General features: G+C 38.2%; 1 protein-coding gene across 1 annotated transcript in view; it reads left to right on the forward strand.

Moving 5' to 3' along the window:
• Positions 1-20,284, forward strand: part of PLCH2 (phospholipase C eta 2) — a 100,134-nt gene that overhangs the window by 58,564 nt on the left and 21,286 nt on the right. The window contains exons 4-11 of the mRNA XM_059829998.1: positions 385-514; positions 6,100-6,270; positions 9,178-9,271; positions 12,948-13,151; positions 14,249-14,369; positions 16,352-16,523; positions 16,781-16,888; positions 19,291-19,449. Coding sequence (XP_059685981.1) covers positions 385-514; positions 6,100-6,270; positions 9,178-9,271; positions 12,948-13,151; positions 14,249-14,369; positions 16,352-16,523; positions 16,781-16,888; positions 19,291-19,449 — 1,159 coding nt within the window. The remainder of the gene's footprint in view (positions 1-384; positions 515-6,099; positions 6,271-9,177; positions 9,272-12,947; positions 13,152-14,248; positions 14,370-16,351; positions 16,524-16,780; positions 16,889-19,290; positions 19,450-20,284) is intronic.

Genomic DNA, 20,284 nt, shown 5'->3' on the forward strand with positions numbered 1-20,284 from the left:
ATTGTTCTGGGCAAGACTGGGAGATGAATGACTGGAGTAGACTGAAAAACATACAGGTATATTCTTTCATCTGTTACTCCCTGTGTAAAGCTGTCCATTTAACTTGGTTATACAGGACAAAGTGTGATGCAACATTGCAATTTGCTCAGAAGTTAGTTATTCTGTGCTGTAGTATGGATAAATAGCATGTGTTGCACGTTTGAGCACAGCAATTCTAGAAACTGTTACTGAAATAACATGAGTAGAGTTATATTATATATTACCTTGAGCTTTCTTTCATCCCCAGCCTCATATACAGTCTTTCCTAAATGAAAAAAATAATATATACATAATGTTCAGCAATATTCCTTGATATTCCATGCTTTTCCTTAACTCCTGTTCAATGTGGTTGAAGCAGACATTTGATGAGGCAGATAAAAATGGTGATGGCAGTCTGAGTATTAATGAAGTGCTCCAGCTAATGCACAAACTGAATGTGAACCTACCCCGACAAAAAGTCAAGCAAATGTTTAAGGTAAGAAATTAAAATGTATTTTTTTCTAAAAGAACAAGGATTGAGCTGATGGAGATTTAACATGAAACCTAATAGCAGAGATTGTAAATACTTCAGCATCTGGCTTGTTTCCACTCTACTGAAAGATACTACACAGTCCATTTGGTAAATTGAAGAGAGCTCCAGAAACACGTCATAGATAACTTGTTACTCATAGAAAAAGGCATTACACCAGGTACCTTCTGGTGTTACATAACATAAAGACACACAGTACAAAGATTGCTTTTTTGCTATAGTTGTTGATCTGAAACTCAGTCACGTTTCCTCCTCTGATTACATTCTCTCTAATAAATATTATCTAGTGAAGTATCCAATATCCTCCAATAACTGGTACTAATAAAATACCCAGTATGCAAGCTCTGTATCTGTCATGTTTTTTGCACTGCTAAGAGCTATTTGTTTGACATTGCATTCTACTGACCTTGACCCAATTTACTGGGCAAAAGAACTATGGAGATGTGTATGCTTTCATAACCAAAAAGTCTGTGGTGTGAAGGACCTAAGCAAAATTTGAATCAATAGTTTTCAGCATAGTGAACTACCGTGACTTTCGCACTAAACTGAGTCAGGGACATCTCAGTATAATTTTCCAGCAGCTCTGGTATTTTAAAGAACGTTCTCTTGGAGAGGCTGTGAGAGATTGTTTTAGAGAAAACTAAATACTGGAATTTCAGTAGCACTGAAAGGGATCAAATACCTCTCTACCAATGGCTTTCTAGATAGTCTAAATCTGTCCAAGGCATTGCATGTAGCTGAATACATAAATTTTGCCTAACTTAAGGTAGAGAAATGTTATAAGTGCAATTTCACGAAATCAAAGCGGGAATAAATGAATTGCCTAAGGTCACACAAAGATCTGTGGCAAGGCAGAGTTAATAATTCTGTTCTCTGTCGGTGCTTGAGGACTGAGCCATCTTTTATTCTAAGCATTTACTGAGGTTGTACAACTCCTGGGCAGTTTGCAATCAATTTAAGACTGATTAAAAATTTCTTAAAGTTCATGTCTTCATTTTCCAAAGCTTTTCTTCTTGTTTTGTGCAATTTTTTTTCTTGGCTTGATAAAGTACTTACGGAATGAAATTGCCTAGACACATATTTTTTCCTGTTGCTTTGTGGCTAGAAGACCACTTTGAAACAAGCAGTGCTTTTGGTATTGCTGAAGTGTAAAAATTCCTTTTTTATTTTTAATCTTACTTTTAATGCCCTAGGACAAGACCATTAGAAAGCTCCAGTCCTATGAAATAGAAACCTGAAATCATATCAGATTCTTTGGAATCATGTTACTGATTCATGCTAGTGAATGATTGCTTTCATTGTGCCATGATCTCTGCTAAGATGTAAAAATTAGGCTCTGTTTGTCATTTAGGAGGGCTCTGTGCCATTCTTCTGAATTTAGTATTCCCTAGAGAATGATCTACCTGTGTGTGAAATTGATCCATAGAGAGAGGAATAGTATAAGTGTAAACCCTAAGCTTCAAGGTTTAGATGGTGTTAAGAACCTTGGATGAAAAGCACTTTCTCTGATGACAGCCACTAATTATAGAATTGTTCCATTGCTAAAGAATAGTAAAAAATAAAAAGAAACCATCAACTGAGGCTTTATAATACAGTTTATAAATCTTGTGCAAATCAGTTTTAGTATGGCAGCTCTTGTTCCGTAATAAACTGCCATAATGTTGCATAGCTCAGTGAGTTCTGTGTGCAGACCTCATGGAAGCATGGCTTCCTGCACAGTATGGGTAGCTTCGTGTGGGATCAAGGAGGAGTTAAGAATAGTGGCAGTCAGCATGACTTTTGATAAGTCAATTATTTTAACATGAAACTGAACAATTGGATGTGTACAACTGAATGGGTGATTTTGTATTCAGTTTGGACATGAAGCTGTCATTCTTGTAACTTATTCCTGAGAAAAGAAGGGAAGGCAAAATGATCTCTTTCCTTGGTTAGAAACCAAAGTAGCCACTGCATTTTGCCATGGACAGTCTTTATAGACCCACTTTATGGCCTCTGATTCTGGCTTCTTAACTATAGCGGAAGAGAAGAGTGTTAAGAGAATGATTTGGGGAAGGAGTGTAACTTGGAAATCTTCTGACTAGTTTGACTGGGGAAAAAATGGGCTTTGAAAGCTTCCTTCTCTTCCATGGCTGTATGTATTTATTCTAATGCCTCTGGGTTGAAAATATTTTTAACTTACATCTCTTTCTGCTCTTTCTTTCATCCTGCTGACAGCTGATGCTGAAGCCTGCCTGGTTACATCTTATGTGTGATGTAAATTCCTTTGTGGGTCTGCAATGGTAAAATATGCTCAAATGGAGCACGGAAAACAGGATAACTCTCCAAACCACAGCAACTCGAGGTTATGGGGAAGGAAGGAAAGGCTATTGGAAAGTTTCCAGTAATTAGCTGATACAGGTTATCCTGGTGTATGCATCAGGCTAATATTTTACCCATCATTTGGGTGGGTTGTTCTTTAGGAGCAGAAAAGCAGCTAGGGGGGAAATTTAAACAGAAGTTTAGAAGTAGAGTTAAAATACTTGAGCATTTTTTCTGTATATTACTGAATAAAAGATAAATAAAAGGTTTATAGCACACAGATGCCCCAGGAAGCTGGATGCTCATTTCTCTCGGGCTGCTTTTACTGTGCTAGCCTTCATTTTGATTACCATTTTCTGTTTCTGTTGCATAAAATTTATGTGGACCATAATGAATTTTGAAAGTAGATTTGTCCATGCTGTTGCACACTATTGCATTATAACACCATAGAAATTTCCAAATAGAAAAAGAAATTTTAAAATGGAATGAAATGCTAATCACCAGGAACTTGCAAATACCCTCTCCTTTGCCTTTGCTTTTGTTTGGGGAAGAAAAAAAGTCAGTTTGTGTCTTTCAATTCTGCAGGTGATAAATTATCCAACTGATGGATTAAGACCTGTATGATTATGACCCTAAACAATTTTACATGAGGCTATTGCATTAAACAGCAGTTTGTGCAAAACAGATGTCTTCTGCCAACTGAAATTCCAGAAGTACTGGCTATTGGGATGAATGGTTGTAATCCTATCTCTGCAAGGCTGTGTGCTACTGTGTTAGGTCCTGGCTGTTTCCATACACAAAATTGTTACCTCTAGGGTGCAGGCTATACCTTATTGAGAGTATTGGAGATGAGGACTTTTCAGCTGTTTTCATTTTTCTGATGCAACGTCTGGACAGAGTATGTATGTACCTTAAGAAACTAATGTACATTTAGGTGGCTGAAAATCTCAGCTGGAGTGGCAGCTGTTTGAGCACTACTTCATGTTTACTACAAAGTCATGCTAGGCTAGGGATTGCTGGATTTTCAGTAATTCAGTTCTGGGACACATTCCAGGCTCAAAAGCCTTTGAGAATCATGCATGTACAGCCAGAGAAAACCAAGGGGTTTTACTCGTTACTTTTTTTTTTCCTTCTTTTTTTTTTCTTTTGTACCAGCAAATACTAGGCTTACGAATGTAGCTCAGTGAAGAACTGAATTTAAAAACTCATTAAAATTAGTAGATTAAAGTGACTCTCTTTCCAGGATAAACCATTAGGTTTGATGCAAGCCAAATAGAAGAGACTTTCCTGGGAAAAAATCTGCACTTATTGTATGCTGTGTTCTGGTTTTACTGTTTGTAATCAATAACAATTACTACACATAGTGGGTGCTTTAGAAATGCTATTAACAAAGAAGAATAGGTTTGCTTTTTCCACATGCAGTGCATAATTGAAACTGAGCTTGTCTCAACTGAAAATATAATTACTATTTGATAGCTTAGAATCAGAATATTAAGCAGCCTTGAAATTAAAAATCTAATCTCTTGGTTAATGAAATAGCTACACCAAGTATTTTAAGACATAATAGGGTAGATTATATGTAGGTCTTGAAGAAAGTTACCTTGAATATTAATTTTTCTAGTTAAAAAAGTAGTGAGTTGTTTAAAAAAATCAAGCCATAGTTACAATGGGAAAAGCCATTTTTACTATCTACTTCTTGCTCACAAATGCATTCATATTTTCACCTGGGGCTCATTTCTAAAGGAGCTTCGTCTATGACTTCATGACTCCTCTTTCTTGCAGTCACTTCCTCCATAGTACTGTCACCTTCAGTGTTGTAGCTGATACAGGCTCTGAAACTGCTGATGTGTGAGACTGGAAAAGAGACAAAATAGTGAGGTCTATCAAGATTAAAGAGTGGGGAGCAAGTGCAGGATGTCCTTTGGGAACAAGGAAAGAGGAGGCTGTTTGTGTAAGTTTTTAAAAATCTCTGTGGGTGCATTAGAATCACTCGCAGGGTTATGGCAGTACTTCATTCTTGGGCAAATAACTGTGAATTGATGTCAGCTTGCCAGAACAGTGCTTTGGGAAGGCTGCTCAGTGCTGCTGTCCATGGTCGTGAGAGCTTGTTATCACTGTTTTCCTCAACTGACACAAGTGTACATGTATGGCAGTACATGAGGGAAATTCAGTGAAAAATATGAAGATTTGGTAAAAACTTGCCTGATTTATTTTGTTTTTTAATTTTGTGGCCTGAAATGTGCTTAAACATGCCTACATCAAAGGTGAGCAAAGCAATATGCTGACAACTTCTTTACTGAGAACAAAGTGGGGCGTGCTGGAGAAGCTTTTTTTCATAAAATATGGAAGTGTTGTTTATCCTGTTTGGGAAACATTGCAGCTTTCCTTTTTCATACTTTCCCCTGGCAGAATTTCTCATTCATTTTTTCATGCTTCTAGGAACAGGCTTTTAGGAAACACAATAATTCCATAATCTCTTCCTCAAATAGTTTTATCATTGGGTGGATCCCATTGTGATCAGACTCTCACAAGATTTCTTTGAAAAAATTCTATCTCCACTGTGTGGAAACAGTAAGTTGTATTGTTGATACAGCTGAGGGTGGTTTGGATCCCAGGCTGGGGCACTTGACTCCAAAAAGTAGAGAACCAAGAAACATACATGTTGTAGGGGATAGATATACCAGAGAATATAGTGTCATTTACTTTTCTTTACCTGCAAAATTAGTATTCTTGCAGATCTTATTAGTTTATGGACATGGATTTAACAGATACTCTCCCAAATCCTGAATATAAAATTAATTTCAAGATGACTTGGATTCTAATGACCTTCTCAAGAAAATATGAATGGGTAATTCTGCCAGACATATGCGTGTCTGTGCTATGTTGCAGGGTATGCTGTCTTACTTCGTGGCCGTAGATGGAAGAAATCCTTCAAGCAGGGTTCCCTGTGAAACAATAAAGACCGTAAAAGTTGTTTCTTGGCTCATGCACTAATGCATGCATTTAAGAGGTTCAAAGGGGAAAGCTGTGCAAAACATTGATATGACAAGCATCAGGCTGACAAATCAATCTGTTCTGGCAGGCCATACAGTGAGTAGCCCTGTCAGGCAGCATCAACCTGCGCTTAATTTCAGTGTTGCTTTTTTCTCATGCAGGAGTTTGTTTATTTAAAGTTTGTTCAGGCTGTTGCTGGGCAATTGGGTATCTCACTGCCTTATTGCTGTATAATACAGGAGGCTGATACGGATGATAACCAGGGCACGCTGGGCTTTGATGAGTTCTGCGCTTTCTATAAGATGATGTCAACACGACGTGATTTGTACCTGCTAATGCTCACCTACAGCAACCACAAGGACTACCTAGATACAGATGACCTGAGACACTTTCTGGAGATTGAACAGAAGGTAGGCCCAAGCCAGGAAAAGACTTACCGGCATGCCTTTCTCTTTGCCATCGGGGATGCATTGCCTTTTAAAAGGGGTGGGAACTTTCTCGTCATGCTTGTGAAAAATAGACGGACAGATGCCTCTTGATTTTCATCTTGCAGGCTGGCATGACTATTTCTTGGATCTTCTTGCTCTCACTACCTCTTTTTTCTGTAGGCTCTTTTGTTGTGCCCCTAAATATGGTCTCTACATTTTCTTTCTTTTTCATGTGTTCTCTTAGGACAATTCCATGAATATCTGTCTTTTCCCTACATTCAGTAGTACTCTGGCGCAAAGGTGCTGTTTCTGACTTTGCTTTTGAATTAGTGCATAGTCCTTGATGAGACACTGAATTACTTTGTCACACTATTTCAGTTTGTAAAGTGGAAGATTATGTTTTTGGAGAACTGTTGAGAGGATTATTCATGTCTGGGAAAGTTTTTTGAGGATATATAGTAGTAAATATTAAGTCGTCTCTTAGTGCTTTAACTCCATTGCTGGCATGGGTCTTAAAGACTATTTTCTCATTTCGCCGATCTCAAACAGGCAAAGTGGTTTTGTCTGACAAACCCGGTAATGTGTATATGCCCTGTATAATAATATGGGGCAGCGGTGGTAGTGGCAGCAGCCAGTAGATAATGATAAGCATGATATTTAATGTTGCTCATGAATCTGAGACATTTTACAGCTCTTCAGAGATGTTAATTTATAGCTTCATAAGCTTTGCTATTCAGGTATTGAAGTGCACCTATACGTTGTGCTTATAGTTGTTTATGCACATTCAGCAAAATACCAGCAAACTACGTGCTGTATTGCAGTAAACGCTATCCACTTGTGTTACTGTGATTAACAAGGGGACTAGCCTACATCAGTTACATTAGAAATTTTGTCTGTCAGTCACTTGTGAGCATTGAAGTTACAGAAGTCCATTTGCTGACAGTTCATATATGTTTTCATGAAAAAAGGAAACTAGTGTTGATATAATCTTATTTTCTAATGGTAAAAGATAGAAGTTTCTTATCTCTGTGTGTTTGATGCACCACGTTCCTGCCCACTGATCTACTTCCTCCATCACTGACTTGAACCTTTATGGTATTAGGAATCTTTGCAACCAAGCTACCTGGAAGCCTAACACTTTTATTCCTATCCCAAACACTCCTTGGTCAGAACAAGTTTGGGTCTTTCTGGTACATGGTAATTTGGCAGACCAGAAAATGGCAAGGCATCTAATATCTGTACCATGAGGGCATTCATCCATTGGAACAAGTTGCCTGGGGAGGCTGTGCACCCTCCATCCTTGGAGGTTTTGAGGACCAGTCTAGGTAACGCCCGAAGCTAACTGATGTAACCTTGTAGTTCACCCTACTTTGAACAGGATTTTGGGCTGGATGACTTCCTGAGGTCCCTGAATGATCCTATGATCTTTCATCTAGAGACTTGTGGAAGGAAGATTCTGAAGTGAGGAAAAATAATTGGACAGCAAGATGCAGACAGTGCAGGAACAAATGCATTGATTCGTCTTTGCCTTTTTCCTCCCGTGATCTCTTTTGAAGCTGCATGCCTGTAAGCCATAAATCTCCATCAGTTTCAAAAGTTGTCTAAGAAATGAATGAATAAAAAAGCCACCTCTCTGGCAGTTATCTTTTTAGATAAGTGGGGTATGTTTCCATTTCATTGGTCAATTGATCCTCCAGATGGTGTGAGGAAGACAAACCCTAGCCACAGGACAAAAATCAGCTCAGCTGATCACTGACATGGACAACTCATGCCTGTGGGGCTTCTCTCCCTTGCCTAGTGCTACCCTTTCTCATATGATATGTACGGGGAAAACAAGTGTTCATTCTGTGCGTTTGAAGCTGTACCAGAAATACCTCCTGTTGTTCCAGAGCTCTTTCTTTTGAACCCAGCAAACCTATAAAGTATGGGCAAATAAAGCATTAGGTTTTTTCTTCATCTTCTTTTACATTTATTTATTACATTTTAAATTACCCCCAGAAAAGGCATTGATCTGGTAGCAGATATGCTGGTGGTTTCATTTCCCCCTAAGCAAAGGTCCATGCTGCCAAAACAGTCATCAACTTGGTCACTTTATTGGCAGTCCCCTCTGGTGACAAGGGCTGTATTTTCCTGTGTCATGTACAGCATCTGATGGAAAGAATTTGCTGGACCACTCAGGACAGGAATATTAAATAATAGCAGGGATAATAATTAGAGGATAAATCAACAGTAAATAGCAGGAATATTAAATAATAGTGTTAAAATTGAATTATGAAAACATTGCAAGGTAAAAAAAGCTACAGCTTATCATAAATGGCCCTTTTTTAATAAATGCTAAAATTTACAAACATTTATTTCCCTTTGTGCTCTTTCCTTTTTCAGTTGAGAATGCAAAGCAACCTTGAAGTTAGCAGATTTCCTCAAGGATCTTTCTGAGAGCATTATGTCCTGATTCTCTGTTACCCTGCTAGTAACTGATTTTTCTGTCTGCTGCATAAAGATGAGCCATTTTCTTGTTTTATTTTAAAGTAAAAACCCTTTGATAATGCAAACTAATCCTTTAATCCTACAAGAGAAGATATCCCATTGGTTTGTGACAAAGCTTGTTCTGTTGGATGCTCTGTGTGCCTAATAACACTCCAACCAGATTTGACCTACAAAGCAGAACTCTGTCATCAGGCAGCTGCCAATAGGACAGAAACTTTTCACACAGCAGTTTGGTTCTTATCTGACCTGACACTGATTGACAGGAGTGAGAATCTCACTGGGTAACTGTAAATCCTTAGTACCACTATGGATGATCTGGCCAGTTGTTAGACCGTACACAGGGAACAGAGCTAGGAGAAGCTGTGATTACTAGTTAACACTTCATTTTTGCTACTTTTACAGATGACGAATGTGACTAAAGAACACTGCCTGGAAATCATCAGCAAGTTTGAACCATGCCTGGAGAACAAGGAGGAGGGAGCTCTGGGGATTGATGGTAAGCTGGCTGGTGTAGCTTTTGTAGGAAAGAGGCAACTGTTTAAATGCTTACGAGATTATTGCATTCATTTGCATAATATATAGTCATAGAATTTTGTCATATTGTATAGAGTATGCTTTTCAGTAGGTTGGTGGTTTGTTTTTTTTTTTTTTTAATATCTATTATTTGAACCTAAAGAGAAATTGGTAATCTTTAGAAGATTTTTAAAGGTACATGTCATGATGAAGCAGCAGTCATTGAAGGTCAGCTAGAGCTGGATGTGTCTTTATTTGTGCTTTTGGAAAATACAGTAGAGTTTAGCTGCATCATTCCTGCAGGTATTTTTGGAAATCCTTTAAGTTTTAATAAGGAGTGATGTGATCCAGAGTAAACATGTGAAGTGGGATGATAAATGAAATCTGTCTATAGAAGCATGCTTTCATGACTTCTGCTGGTAAAGCCTTCACTCTGAAAATAATGATGCTGTACCATCATGATGGTAGCTGTTATTTTGAGGACTGATTCTAAATCCTTTCCCCTAAATAGTGAAACTTCTGCCAGATCTTATTAACTCCAAGGACAGAGTACATTCCTCAGGAATTAGATTATGTGCAAAAGTTCTAGGACTTTTTGAAAATCAGTCTTGTCCATTTCTGTGGGTGTGTTATAGTGAAAAGTGGCAAAATATAAGTTCAGTTTTGTTTACTGCATGAAGAAGTGGGTAGTTTCTGGTATATTGTGTAAGGTGGGGTTTTTTCAAGAAATGATGGTTGCTTAGGATAGATTCAGGTCTCTTCTACTTTCAGACTAAATTTTCAATTTATTTTAAAGCTTATACTAATGCCAAGTGAGTGTAGCAGCTGACATATTCATGTTTTTATTTTCTGGTTGTTTAAAGTCAGTGGCAGTCACATAAATAATGAATAATCAGGTTCATTATCTTGCCTTCCTCATAGCTAGAAAAGTCAGACTAGGCTTTTCAAACAATTGTAGTTTTTCATACCGGAAAGAAAAACATTAAAAAAACTAGCCTGATCTATAAAATTGCTTTGCCTGAGAATGGATGATAAAACAGTTGATAGTTTATGGGTTAGGATTAGAGAGCAGTCCGACATGGGTGACATTCTGCTGGGTGTTTGCTACAGATCTCCTGATCAGGAGGAAGTAGTAGATAAGGTCGTTTTGAGACAACTGGGAAAAGCTTCACATTAGCAGGCTCTGCTCCTTATGGGAGACTTTAACCACTCCAGTTTCTTGCTTGAAGTGCAACAGAACAGAACATATCTAATCTAGAGCTTAACTAATGCCGGAGATTTCTGGAGTGCATTGATGATAACATCCGAACAGAGGTGACTGAGGAGATGACAAGGAGCACACTGCTGGATTGGGTACTGACAAAGAAGAAAGAACTGCTTAAAAAACATATATGTACCTGCATGCTTATACATGCATGCACATGTGTGCGTGTGCGCACACGCACACACAGAGAAGTTATTCTTTTCTTGCCTTTGTGTGTAGTTGAGACTTTAGATCCCTCTTATCTTGCAGAAAGCAAATCAGGTGTTGCCTAGGGAGACTGAAATACAACAGCTACGGAAACTGAAGCTGTATGTTTATTCCTCAAATTGGTACAGCCCAAACAAGAGCATCCTGCCCACACTTAGAGGCACCTCAGTAGTAGTAAAATAACAGTACAATGTTCTTTGCCCATTCATGTTCATTCTTGTGTCTGTATCGCCTTGCGTCCTCAACTGTGATGGCTTGTATCATGAAGCACCTTGGACTGGCCCATGACAATTAGCTCATTCAACATAGTCCTGCAAAAAACCTCTTACTTTCCTCTGTTGATCAAAATAAAACACTGTGTTAGTACGCTTTTCCTGAGTGTGTAAATCCTGGAGCTCTATGGTACACAGTGCTGACAGTATCTCGATTCATTCGTATTTCTTCATCCTAGGGCTGATAGATCCAGTTAGTGTGAACTCATTATAACAATTTTGATATTATATTTTAACAAGCGCTTAAAGCAAACAATAGTGTTGTTTCAGAGGCTGCCCTAACAGTGGTGTGTGAAATTAACCTTCTAGCAGCTGATTGGTTTGTAGTAAGAAGAACTGATTAATTTGCCAAGAGTCATTAGCTGTATGTTTGCTGACATACACGGTGCCCTATCAATTTTTCATACTGTCTGCTCTGACTTGGTTAGTCTTTTGGTTTTGCTCTAGCTGTATTACTGGTTTGCTAGTTGATCATGATACGTGCCTCAAGAGACTCAAATACTAGGCTACACTGAGGTTCCCTAGTACTGTTTCCTAGTATATTGTTCAAAAAGTTTGGACTGTTATTTGCATTTATCAGCTCTTTTCCTTTAATGAAACTTTCATCAACACAGAATGTAAAGCCTATAAGAACCATCATAAGGTGACATTTTAGCTTAAATTCTATTCAAGCTCAATTTCTCTGTGTTCTGCAGACTGGTATTCTGAGACTGATTTTGAGGACTGAAGTTATTTTGCCTTGTGTAGCTTTAGTGAAATGAAGCACCAGTCTGTCACAGTCACAGAAAGTGCATTAAGACCTTTAGAAGTTCAGCAGGTTTTTTATACAGGCACTGTTTTATTTATGGAATAATGGGTGAAATGTCAGGAGAATTAGAAGTCTTGAAGCAGAGACCTTTTAAATAAAGGCATCATTGCTGTCAGCAGCTGTTAAGCCAGGATGTGAATGGAAATCTTAGTCTTTCATTGGTGGTGAATGACCAGAATTTTGGGGAGACTTGAAATGGAGGTTACAGTTTTTAATGTTACGCTGTCTTGTGAAAGTGTGTGTGTATATGTGCACGGAAGTATACTGGTGATCTGAGAGCAGCAATTTCATACAAAGATAAAAAATGTAACTTGGTAATACTTTGCTTTTGAACAAGAGTGATGATTGCAATACAGAAATTGTCCAGGTCATGTAGTCTGCATGATTTGCAAGCATCCCACCACTTCAGAAAATGAATTATTCTGGTAGCATCACTGAAAGTGCTACACATAATCAATGGTTTGGTGTCAAGTCTGGAGTATTACAGTGAACTCCAGTCTCCTAAAGTGACAGTAATGCAATACTGCAGATCACTCCCATCTGCATGCATGTTTGTGTATGCGGTGTCATGTCAAAATTAGAGACTGTTGTTTGTACAAGCCAATGTGTGTTGACATTCTTCTGGCATTTTCAGGAGAAATAGAGGAGAGGAGACTATCTCCCTCGCTTCAGACTGTGTTGGGCCACTGGAAGCTATCTCTAGGCAGTACAATACTGTATATCTTTCAACTCATTTCTCTGAGGAGCAATGCCAGGATATGACCACAGATCTCTGGAGGCTTTTATACGCCATGCGACTTAATGTCCCAACAGAGTCTTTTGACAAAAATTATAAGCCTAAAATGTCAGGCTTGGGTTAAATAGACATATTTTTTCAGGAAAGGCAGAGCAGGGAAATGTACAAAGCAACTAGAAATTTCTTGAAAGCAATAATTGCAATTGGTCATTGTGACAGTTGGGATGTAGTGGTGTTATTTATTTATTTATCTTACTTAAATATTCATGAATGTGTTGGTGAATGTAGGGATGTATTTTTCGGCTGGTTTTAGGAAGGCTACAGCAACAAAAAGAACAAAACTGTATTATTTATAGTATTGTTTGTTTACAGGTTTCACCAATTACATGCGGAGTCCATCAGGGGACATATTCAACCCAGAACACTACCAAGTGAATCAGGACATGAGTTATCCTTTGAGTCACTATTTCATTACCTCTTCACATAATACCTACCTCATGGGAGATCAGCTGATGTCCCAGTCTAGGGTGGACATGTATGCATGGGTTCTACAATCTGGCTGTCGTTGTGTAGAAGGTAAAGATCAAAAAGGAATCATCAGTAGGCTCCGTAGTTTTGTTTCTCCTCTGTAAAGGAAGACTTATGACTTCTGCAGAAGACATGGTAATTGGGTAGAGGAAAAAGCCTAGTAAAATGGTGTCTTCCCTTCATAAAGAACAACAAAATAATGTTGCCATATAATGGATTAATTTCTTGAGCATGGAAATAAGGCAGACATTCAAAAAGTAGTGTCATTGGTACTGAGGAAAAAAAATCATAAAAATATTTTTGTAGAGCGGATACTACCATTCAGTAGAATGTATTGGTGTATATGCTTTCTAGCCAAGTGTACGGCAACCAAACAGGCAAATACGGCAGAGTTCCTGCTACACGTAAGAGGAAAGCTCGTATTTCTGATCAGGGAAGTAGGGTTCTGTTATGTGAAATGTTGACAGTCTCTGCAGTGACCAGGAAGCCGTTACGTGAAATCCCTTCTGATGTTTGTAATGCCTTTCTGAGACAGTACCTGTTTTGTAATCATCTTTAATACCCTGACCATCAAAGTGTTTTCACAATTTTTCAGAAGGCCAATATTGTGGTTTGCACAGGTCAGATTGTGGACATGCCAATGGGTGCTTCAGAGTAGTAAAACATTTCATGAAAATATGATTGTAAACAAGTGTAAAAGTTAGGCAAAATCCAAGGAGGGCTAGAGGTTCCTAGTCTTGGCTTTGCTTGTGGTGTGAGAAGCTTGGCTAAGATTCTCTGCTTTCCTTTTCTGGTTTAGGAGTAGTATAATGGAAGTAACGCTGTGCTATGTCATCTCTTTTCCTGTCATAATACTCCTCAGCACTTGCTACAGGAGATCTTTTCTGCTTGGGGCTTTCTCAAACAATGGGAACAGTCATCTGTACATAGTAGAATGTCAAGGCCAGGAAGTTTCTTCAGAGGAAGGACGTTCAGCACAGTGAGGAGGGAGATACAGATGAAGGGTGGGAATGAGCCTATACCCTGCTTTGTTGGGTACATGTCTGGCTGGGTTGCTGAAGTGAATTGCAGGGTCTCATAGTCTTCCACAGATCGTGGCCCCAGATGTTACTTGTCTGATGGGTGTCATTGTTTCTATTCTACAGTTGACTGCTGGGATGGGCCGGACGGTGAACCAATTGTCCACCATGGATACACTTTGACTTCCAAAATTCTCTTCAAAGATGTGATTGAAACTATCAACAAATATGCCTTTATCAAGAATGAGTATGTATACAGTCTGACAACTTTGGAGTCTCAGGGCTACAAACTGGAGTGTTCCCAGGAATCCTTGTAAAGGCAGTCAGTGAAAATCTAACCTGTTTCTGCTTATGGCAGTCAGAATTCTGAGTTGTTTTCTGTGAGGAGAAAGCCTTCACAAAGAAATAACAGTGCAAAACTGACTGAGTAGGGGCATTCTGTACATAGTTGTGTGACAGTTTTTATCCCATTCGTAGAGGACAAGAGGATCAACATGTTTTGATGGTGAATGTTTTTAGTGCATAGCTGACAGTTTAACCACATATCTCTGGATGTGTACTCCAGTGATGCCAAGGTTATGCTTGTTTTCTCCAGGGATAGGAAGCAAGTCAGTCCGCAAAGGAATACAGAGACAGTAGCCCAATTGTGGAGAAAACAGACCGTTCAAGAGAAATAGGGTTTTTTTCCTGCCTGCACATTGCTCAGGAAATCAGAGAATTGTACAGTGGGAAGTTTCATATGCCTTGGCAGTACTGTCCTCCTCCTGAGAGTCAAAATGTGTGTGTCAACCTATCTCGGTTTTTTTTTTTAAAGATAAATTAATTTATCTCTGTAAAAATTTTCCAGTAGCTTCTCCAAAGCAGTCCATCTGCCTTCATTAATAGAGCTAAATTTCAGCCCAGGTAAACTTATTGTGAGCCTGAAATTTTTGGAGTTTGCCTGAAGACATGGTAAATAAATCAAAGAAAAGCTGGCCAGCAGAATATATGGCAATGCTTGTGAATTTGTTGCAGTTCTTAAAAGCTTTACAGAACGGTTAACTGGGACCATGTTACAACTTGTTATTTGTAGTGGTTTTTTGTCTTGATAGGTATTGATGCTCAGTCAGAGTTTGCTACTGAACGAAACATATTTTAGACTTGCAGGTGTTTTCTTTCCCAGGATAGCCTGGAGGCATAGCTGTTGGTAGGCTGCAAATACAGCTAAGGAACTAGCTTCAGACAAACCTAGGAATTTAACTATAGTCATCAATTGGGAAAGTTTTGTCCTGCAGGCATCGTCTGGCTGAAAGCCTAATTTTTCCTGATGAGGAGCCAATGAGGACTGGATGTCAGGATAAACACCTTTTTATTCATAGTTAGTTTTTAATTAGTGAATCCCTCATAATTCAGCCCTTCAAAACTGCACTGTGTTCTGCCTTTTGTGCTCATCCTAAGAATGTATCATCTCTAAACAGAAACTCATCTTCAGTGTGCTCTTATATGGCACCAACCACACTGGAATCAATGGTTCACAAATCTTATCTTGATGCCTTTCAAATAACAAGGCATTGTTATTTCTTGGCCTCAGCCTGGAGAATCAACAATAAATGACAACAATAAAACCAAATCTAGAAATAATACTTACTGTCTTTTGTAGAAGAGGCTTTATCTGCAGGCTTGTTTGTATGGCATTGTTCTGTTGCTAGCTAGAAAAGATTTCATGGAAGAACTAACACAACGGGTTTATTACTTGGTTGTTGGAAGTGGGAAGGTAAAGACAAAGCCCCTTTGGGGATCTTTTCAGTTCTTGGAACCTTTATTTACTTTCACCTGTAAGAGTACAAAAGGGCTGAAGCACTGATCGGAGAGGAGAGTTGAAGGCACTGGCTGTTTAGGTTTTCCTTATGAATGGCTTGCTAGGATCTTTTTGATAGGAAGTGAAGGTCAGGAGTGGGTAGTGTAGGAAGGTGAACAGTGTGCTCTGGAAAAAATGAATCAAATCAGATTGCAGAAGTTTAATTACCCTGTGGCTGTCAAAAATGGACCATTCAGTTTGGAGTGAGTAGTGGGGTATCAGTCCTGTGCCCACACTGATCTATCCAACCCCTGTGCATTTCAACCCCTGTGCATTTCAAACCCTGTGGTGATGCCTGTTACAGGAATGGCTCAGACAGTAATAACCCTTATCCTCTTAATGCTATAAAAGCTAAATTTGCAGTTGATGATACTTGCTTATGTCTCTGCCAGGTACCCTGTTATCTTGTCACTTGAGAACCATTGCAGTGTCATTCAGCAGAAGAAGATGGCTCAGTATCTTACAGAAATTCTGGGAGACAAACTGGATCTGTCTTCTGTGCACAATGATGATTCTACCAAGCTCCCTTCACCAGCAAGTCTCAAAGGAAAGATACTGGTTAAGGTAAAAACCTGCTTCGTTTGTTCCATCCCTCTTTTTGTTTGTGATGATTATGATTTCTTCCTGGTTATCACTTATATGATAACTTAAATGATTTTACAAAAAGCAGTCTTTAAGAACCTGGTATTTAAGGTTCTGAACAAATGTATTCTCAATCAATAAGAACCTGGTTGCATGCTTTGAATATTTTTTTTTTTTTTTTAATGTGTGATAGCAAAAGCTGCATGCTAACCTGCCTGTGTAATCATTTTATCTTCTAGGGGAAGAAACTTCCAGCCAACATCAGCGATGATGCAGAGGAAGGTGAAGTTTCTGATGAGGACAGTGCTGATGAGATTGACGATGACTGTAAACTAATGAATGGAGATGTAAGTTAAGTGACCACTTGAATGTAAAAGTATGTTAAGTTTTCCCATCCCAGTGAGAAGAAACCTTGTATGAGGTCTCTGGGATGTCGTCTAATCTTTGGGATTCATCACAAGTCTTTTAGGTTCTAAACCTTCACGGGGACAGATTTGACAAAAGTGCATACTAGGCAGCACCAGTTCTAGTGGTTATGCTTCAAGTTTGGAATTGTCTTTTAATATTTTAAATAGTAATATCTCATAAGTCTTTATTGTATCATAGTGTTCTTCGCCTGAAATGCAAAAAAGAAAAGAAAAAGATGCTACTTATGTCAAATTGTGATCGTTGTTACAAAGCATTCCTTTGGTTTACTGAATGCTGGGTTTAGTTGATTTTTACTGTTAGGAGGTGTTAAAAAGGGAGAATATTTTAATCTTTGCTTGCTTCAATCTGAAAAACCCTTATTTCTTCATCCTTTTTAAAAGTTAATTTTTTTTGTCACTTCAATCTTCTGGCAAGTGACATTGCATCTTACAGAAGCAATATGAAATACACAGCAAAACCATTTAATAACATAAACTAGATTGCCTTGGAGAGAGAATTGCATTTTCAGTCCTCTCTCCCTCAGGCTATTTCCTCATTTTCTGTTATGGATTTGATCCTTTTCATCTAAAACTAAAAGAGAAAGCTCTTTATGAATAAGGGGGGAGATTTCCCAAAGGGGAAGAATAATCTGGTTTTTTAAATTAATATGTTTTAGCATATCACTTTTCAATATTTTAAAGCTGAGATCTGTGATGTTTTAATGCTTCATGTTTTTTGACCCTTTCTTGTTACATGATGCATCTTTTCAAAGTGGAAGGTATTGTACAGCCGGGGTGATACAACATGTATGTTGTTGACTGTACAGGGAACCTAGAACTACGCAAACTGAATAAAATGAGAATTGGTCATTTCTTGACTTTGCAACTTCACTGTGATCAACAAAGTTCACTCAGCTTGTTTTCCTGTTTTCTAGTTCTTTTGTCTGTATCCCAGGCATGGCAGACTGTTTCCAATATCCAAAGGAAACAAGGCAGGTGCTTTGGTAACCCTGCTGAAATCAGGGGCGCTGTGGTACTTAAGATCCTGATTTTGCAAGTTTTCCAGATAATTTCTAGACTTAAAGATGGTTTGTTTCGAGAGGATCCTAATCCAGATACTTGAACAAGCAGAAATGTTAGCAGATCTTTCATTGCTAGAAATTATTTTTGCCATGATACTTGTCAACTTAGCCCACACATACGCTATTTATAAAGAGATGTCAAATAATGTTTAATTTTCTTCCATGAAATGGATGGAGAAATGAATGCCAGTAAGAAAAGTGTCATCTTTCATAAAAAATTAGGTAGTAACATGTTATGGCTGGGTGTATTATTTTCACTAAAGGCTCATTAGGCATTGCTTTGCTGACCTCATTGTCTTTGTTACTAACAGTTCACTTTGCTGTGAGGTTTACTGATGCTTTAAATCTGAGATTTGCTACATCTGGTTTGCTTTCCAAGCCAAATTTTGAAGAGCTCAGAAAAACATAGTTTGTTTCATGTCAAATTTAACTGGGAATTCTTAAGGCCTACTGAGAAAACACAATCTGTCACCTCTTAAAAGACCTGGGATTGTGAGTTTATGCCTCATGGATGAAAACAAAACCTCTGGATTTTTATTTTTGTTTCCTCCACTTCCTCACATGGGCTGTGATGTACACAGAAGGAGGGAACAGGAGTTTTCTTACATTTTGCCCTTGAAGTGCTGAAACCAAAATTCTAAAGCTTCTCCCATTCCATCCAGTAGAATCTTGCATCTATTGTAGCTGCAGAGTCCACCTTGACATAGCATATGAATGCAGTCCATCAACCCCAATGTGTGAGAGAAATACCGTATACTCAGAGTTTCCACACATATCCATTACTATTAAATTTCTGTGAAGAATGCCTTATTGGACAGCACAGTGGAATAGATCAGATTTTTTACTAAATATGTACTGCAAAACATAGCATATGTTAATCCAGTTCAGTATGAGGAGTCATCTCAGTAATAACTATTTGTATATCATCACATCCTTGGCTTGTAACAGATATTAAATCTGAATAGCTCTGCTAACAGTTAGTCTTGGTTTAATTGGAACTGTTTTAATTAGTTTTAGTCTCTCATCACTTCAGACAATCTGTTTACACTTTAGATCTAACATATACTTCAGGGCCTCTTATGCTTCCACACCTTACATTAAGTCTGATATCGAGCTGCAGATACCTGCTTCACCTTATGCAAATGAAGAAGTGCTTTTTTTTTTTTTCCTTGCACATAACATTTTAGTTTGCATTAATCCTGGCTCAAACTAAGAATTTTTTCATCCCTATCTAGTTTAACGATTCTGTTTTGTTTGTAGGCATCTACTAATAGGAAAAGAGTGGAGAATATAGCAAAGAAAAAACTTGACTCACTGATAAAAGAATCCAAAATCCGTGACTGTGAAGATCCAAACAATTTTACAGTTACCACTCTACCATCATCAGGAAAGGCTGGTCTAAAATTGGACAGTAAGAAGGTGACCATGTTTCATTGTACTTCACTTCCCCCTAGACCCGATTGTTGTTTTGTTTGTCTCTGTAGCTACATAGTACTACTATTTCATAACAATAATGCTTCTTCTTTCAAAGGTGGATGTCTGAAGTTGGGCTTTTAAATCTGTTTTGAGACTCCCCAATAAAGATAGCTCAGTTTACCTGAGGTGCCTGCAGCTATCGTAGTACTAATGAAACTAAAGAACGCTCAGCACTTCCCTTAAAACAAGATAGTGTGAGTCACACGATGAATTTTGCAGAGTCTATTTGCCATTAGGTCCCTGTCTCCTGTCTAGGTTAACTAGGATAATACAACTCAAGAATAACCAGAGAGCCAAAATGTTCACCTGGATGCAAGAGATCCAGGTTCATGTCCACAGTCAGACTTAGGTGGAACTGAGATTTTGAAGCTATGTTTTTCATTCTTGGATGACTGCCCTGACCACCACGTATTTGGCTATTTCAATATATAAGAAAACACATTCCCTTCTTCTGTAATATTTTTTTAATATTTTGTCATGACATCTTATTAATACCTCATGTTGCTTTTATAAAAGCTCTATTATGAGGAAGAATACTTTTTGCATTTATGTCCATTTAGGAGAAGCTTCTTTTTAATTTGCTGATAATGAGATTTTAATTTTAGCTGTTTTTATGATTCACACTTGATGCAGAGGGATAGTCTGTTATTGCAGATGAATAATGAAATATAACATTTCTTTAAAATATAAACTGAAATGCTAACCACCTCTTTCTCCAAAGTCCAATGACTTTCTCCAGTGACTTCAGAGAAGAAGGTGTTTAGCATTTCCATTTGTT

Source organism: Gavia stellata, chromosome 27 (genome assembly GCF_030936135.1).
Source record: "Gavia stellata isolate bGavSte3 chromosome 27, bGavSte3.hap2, whole genome shotgun sequence".
Lineage (NCBI taxonomy): Eukaryota > Metazoa > Chordata > Aves > Gaviiformes > Gaviidae > Gavia > Gavia stellata.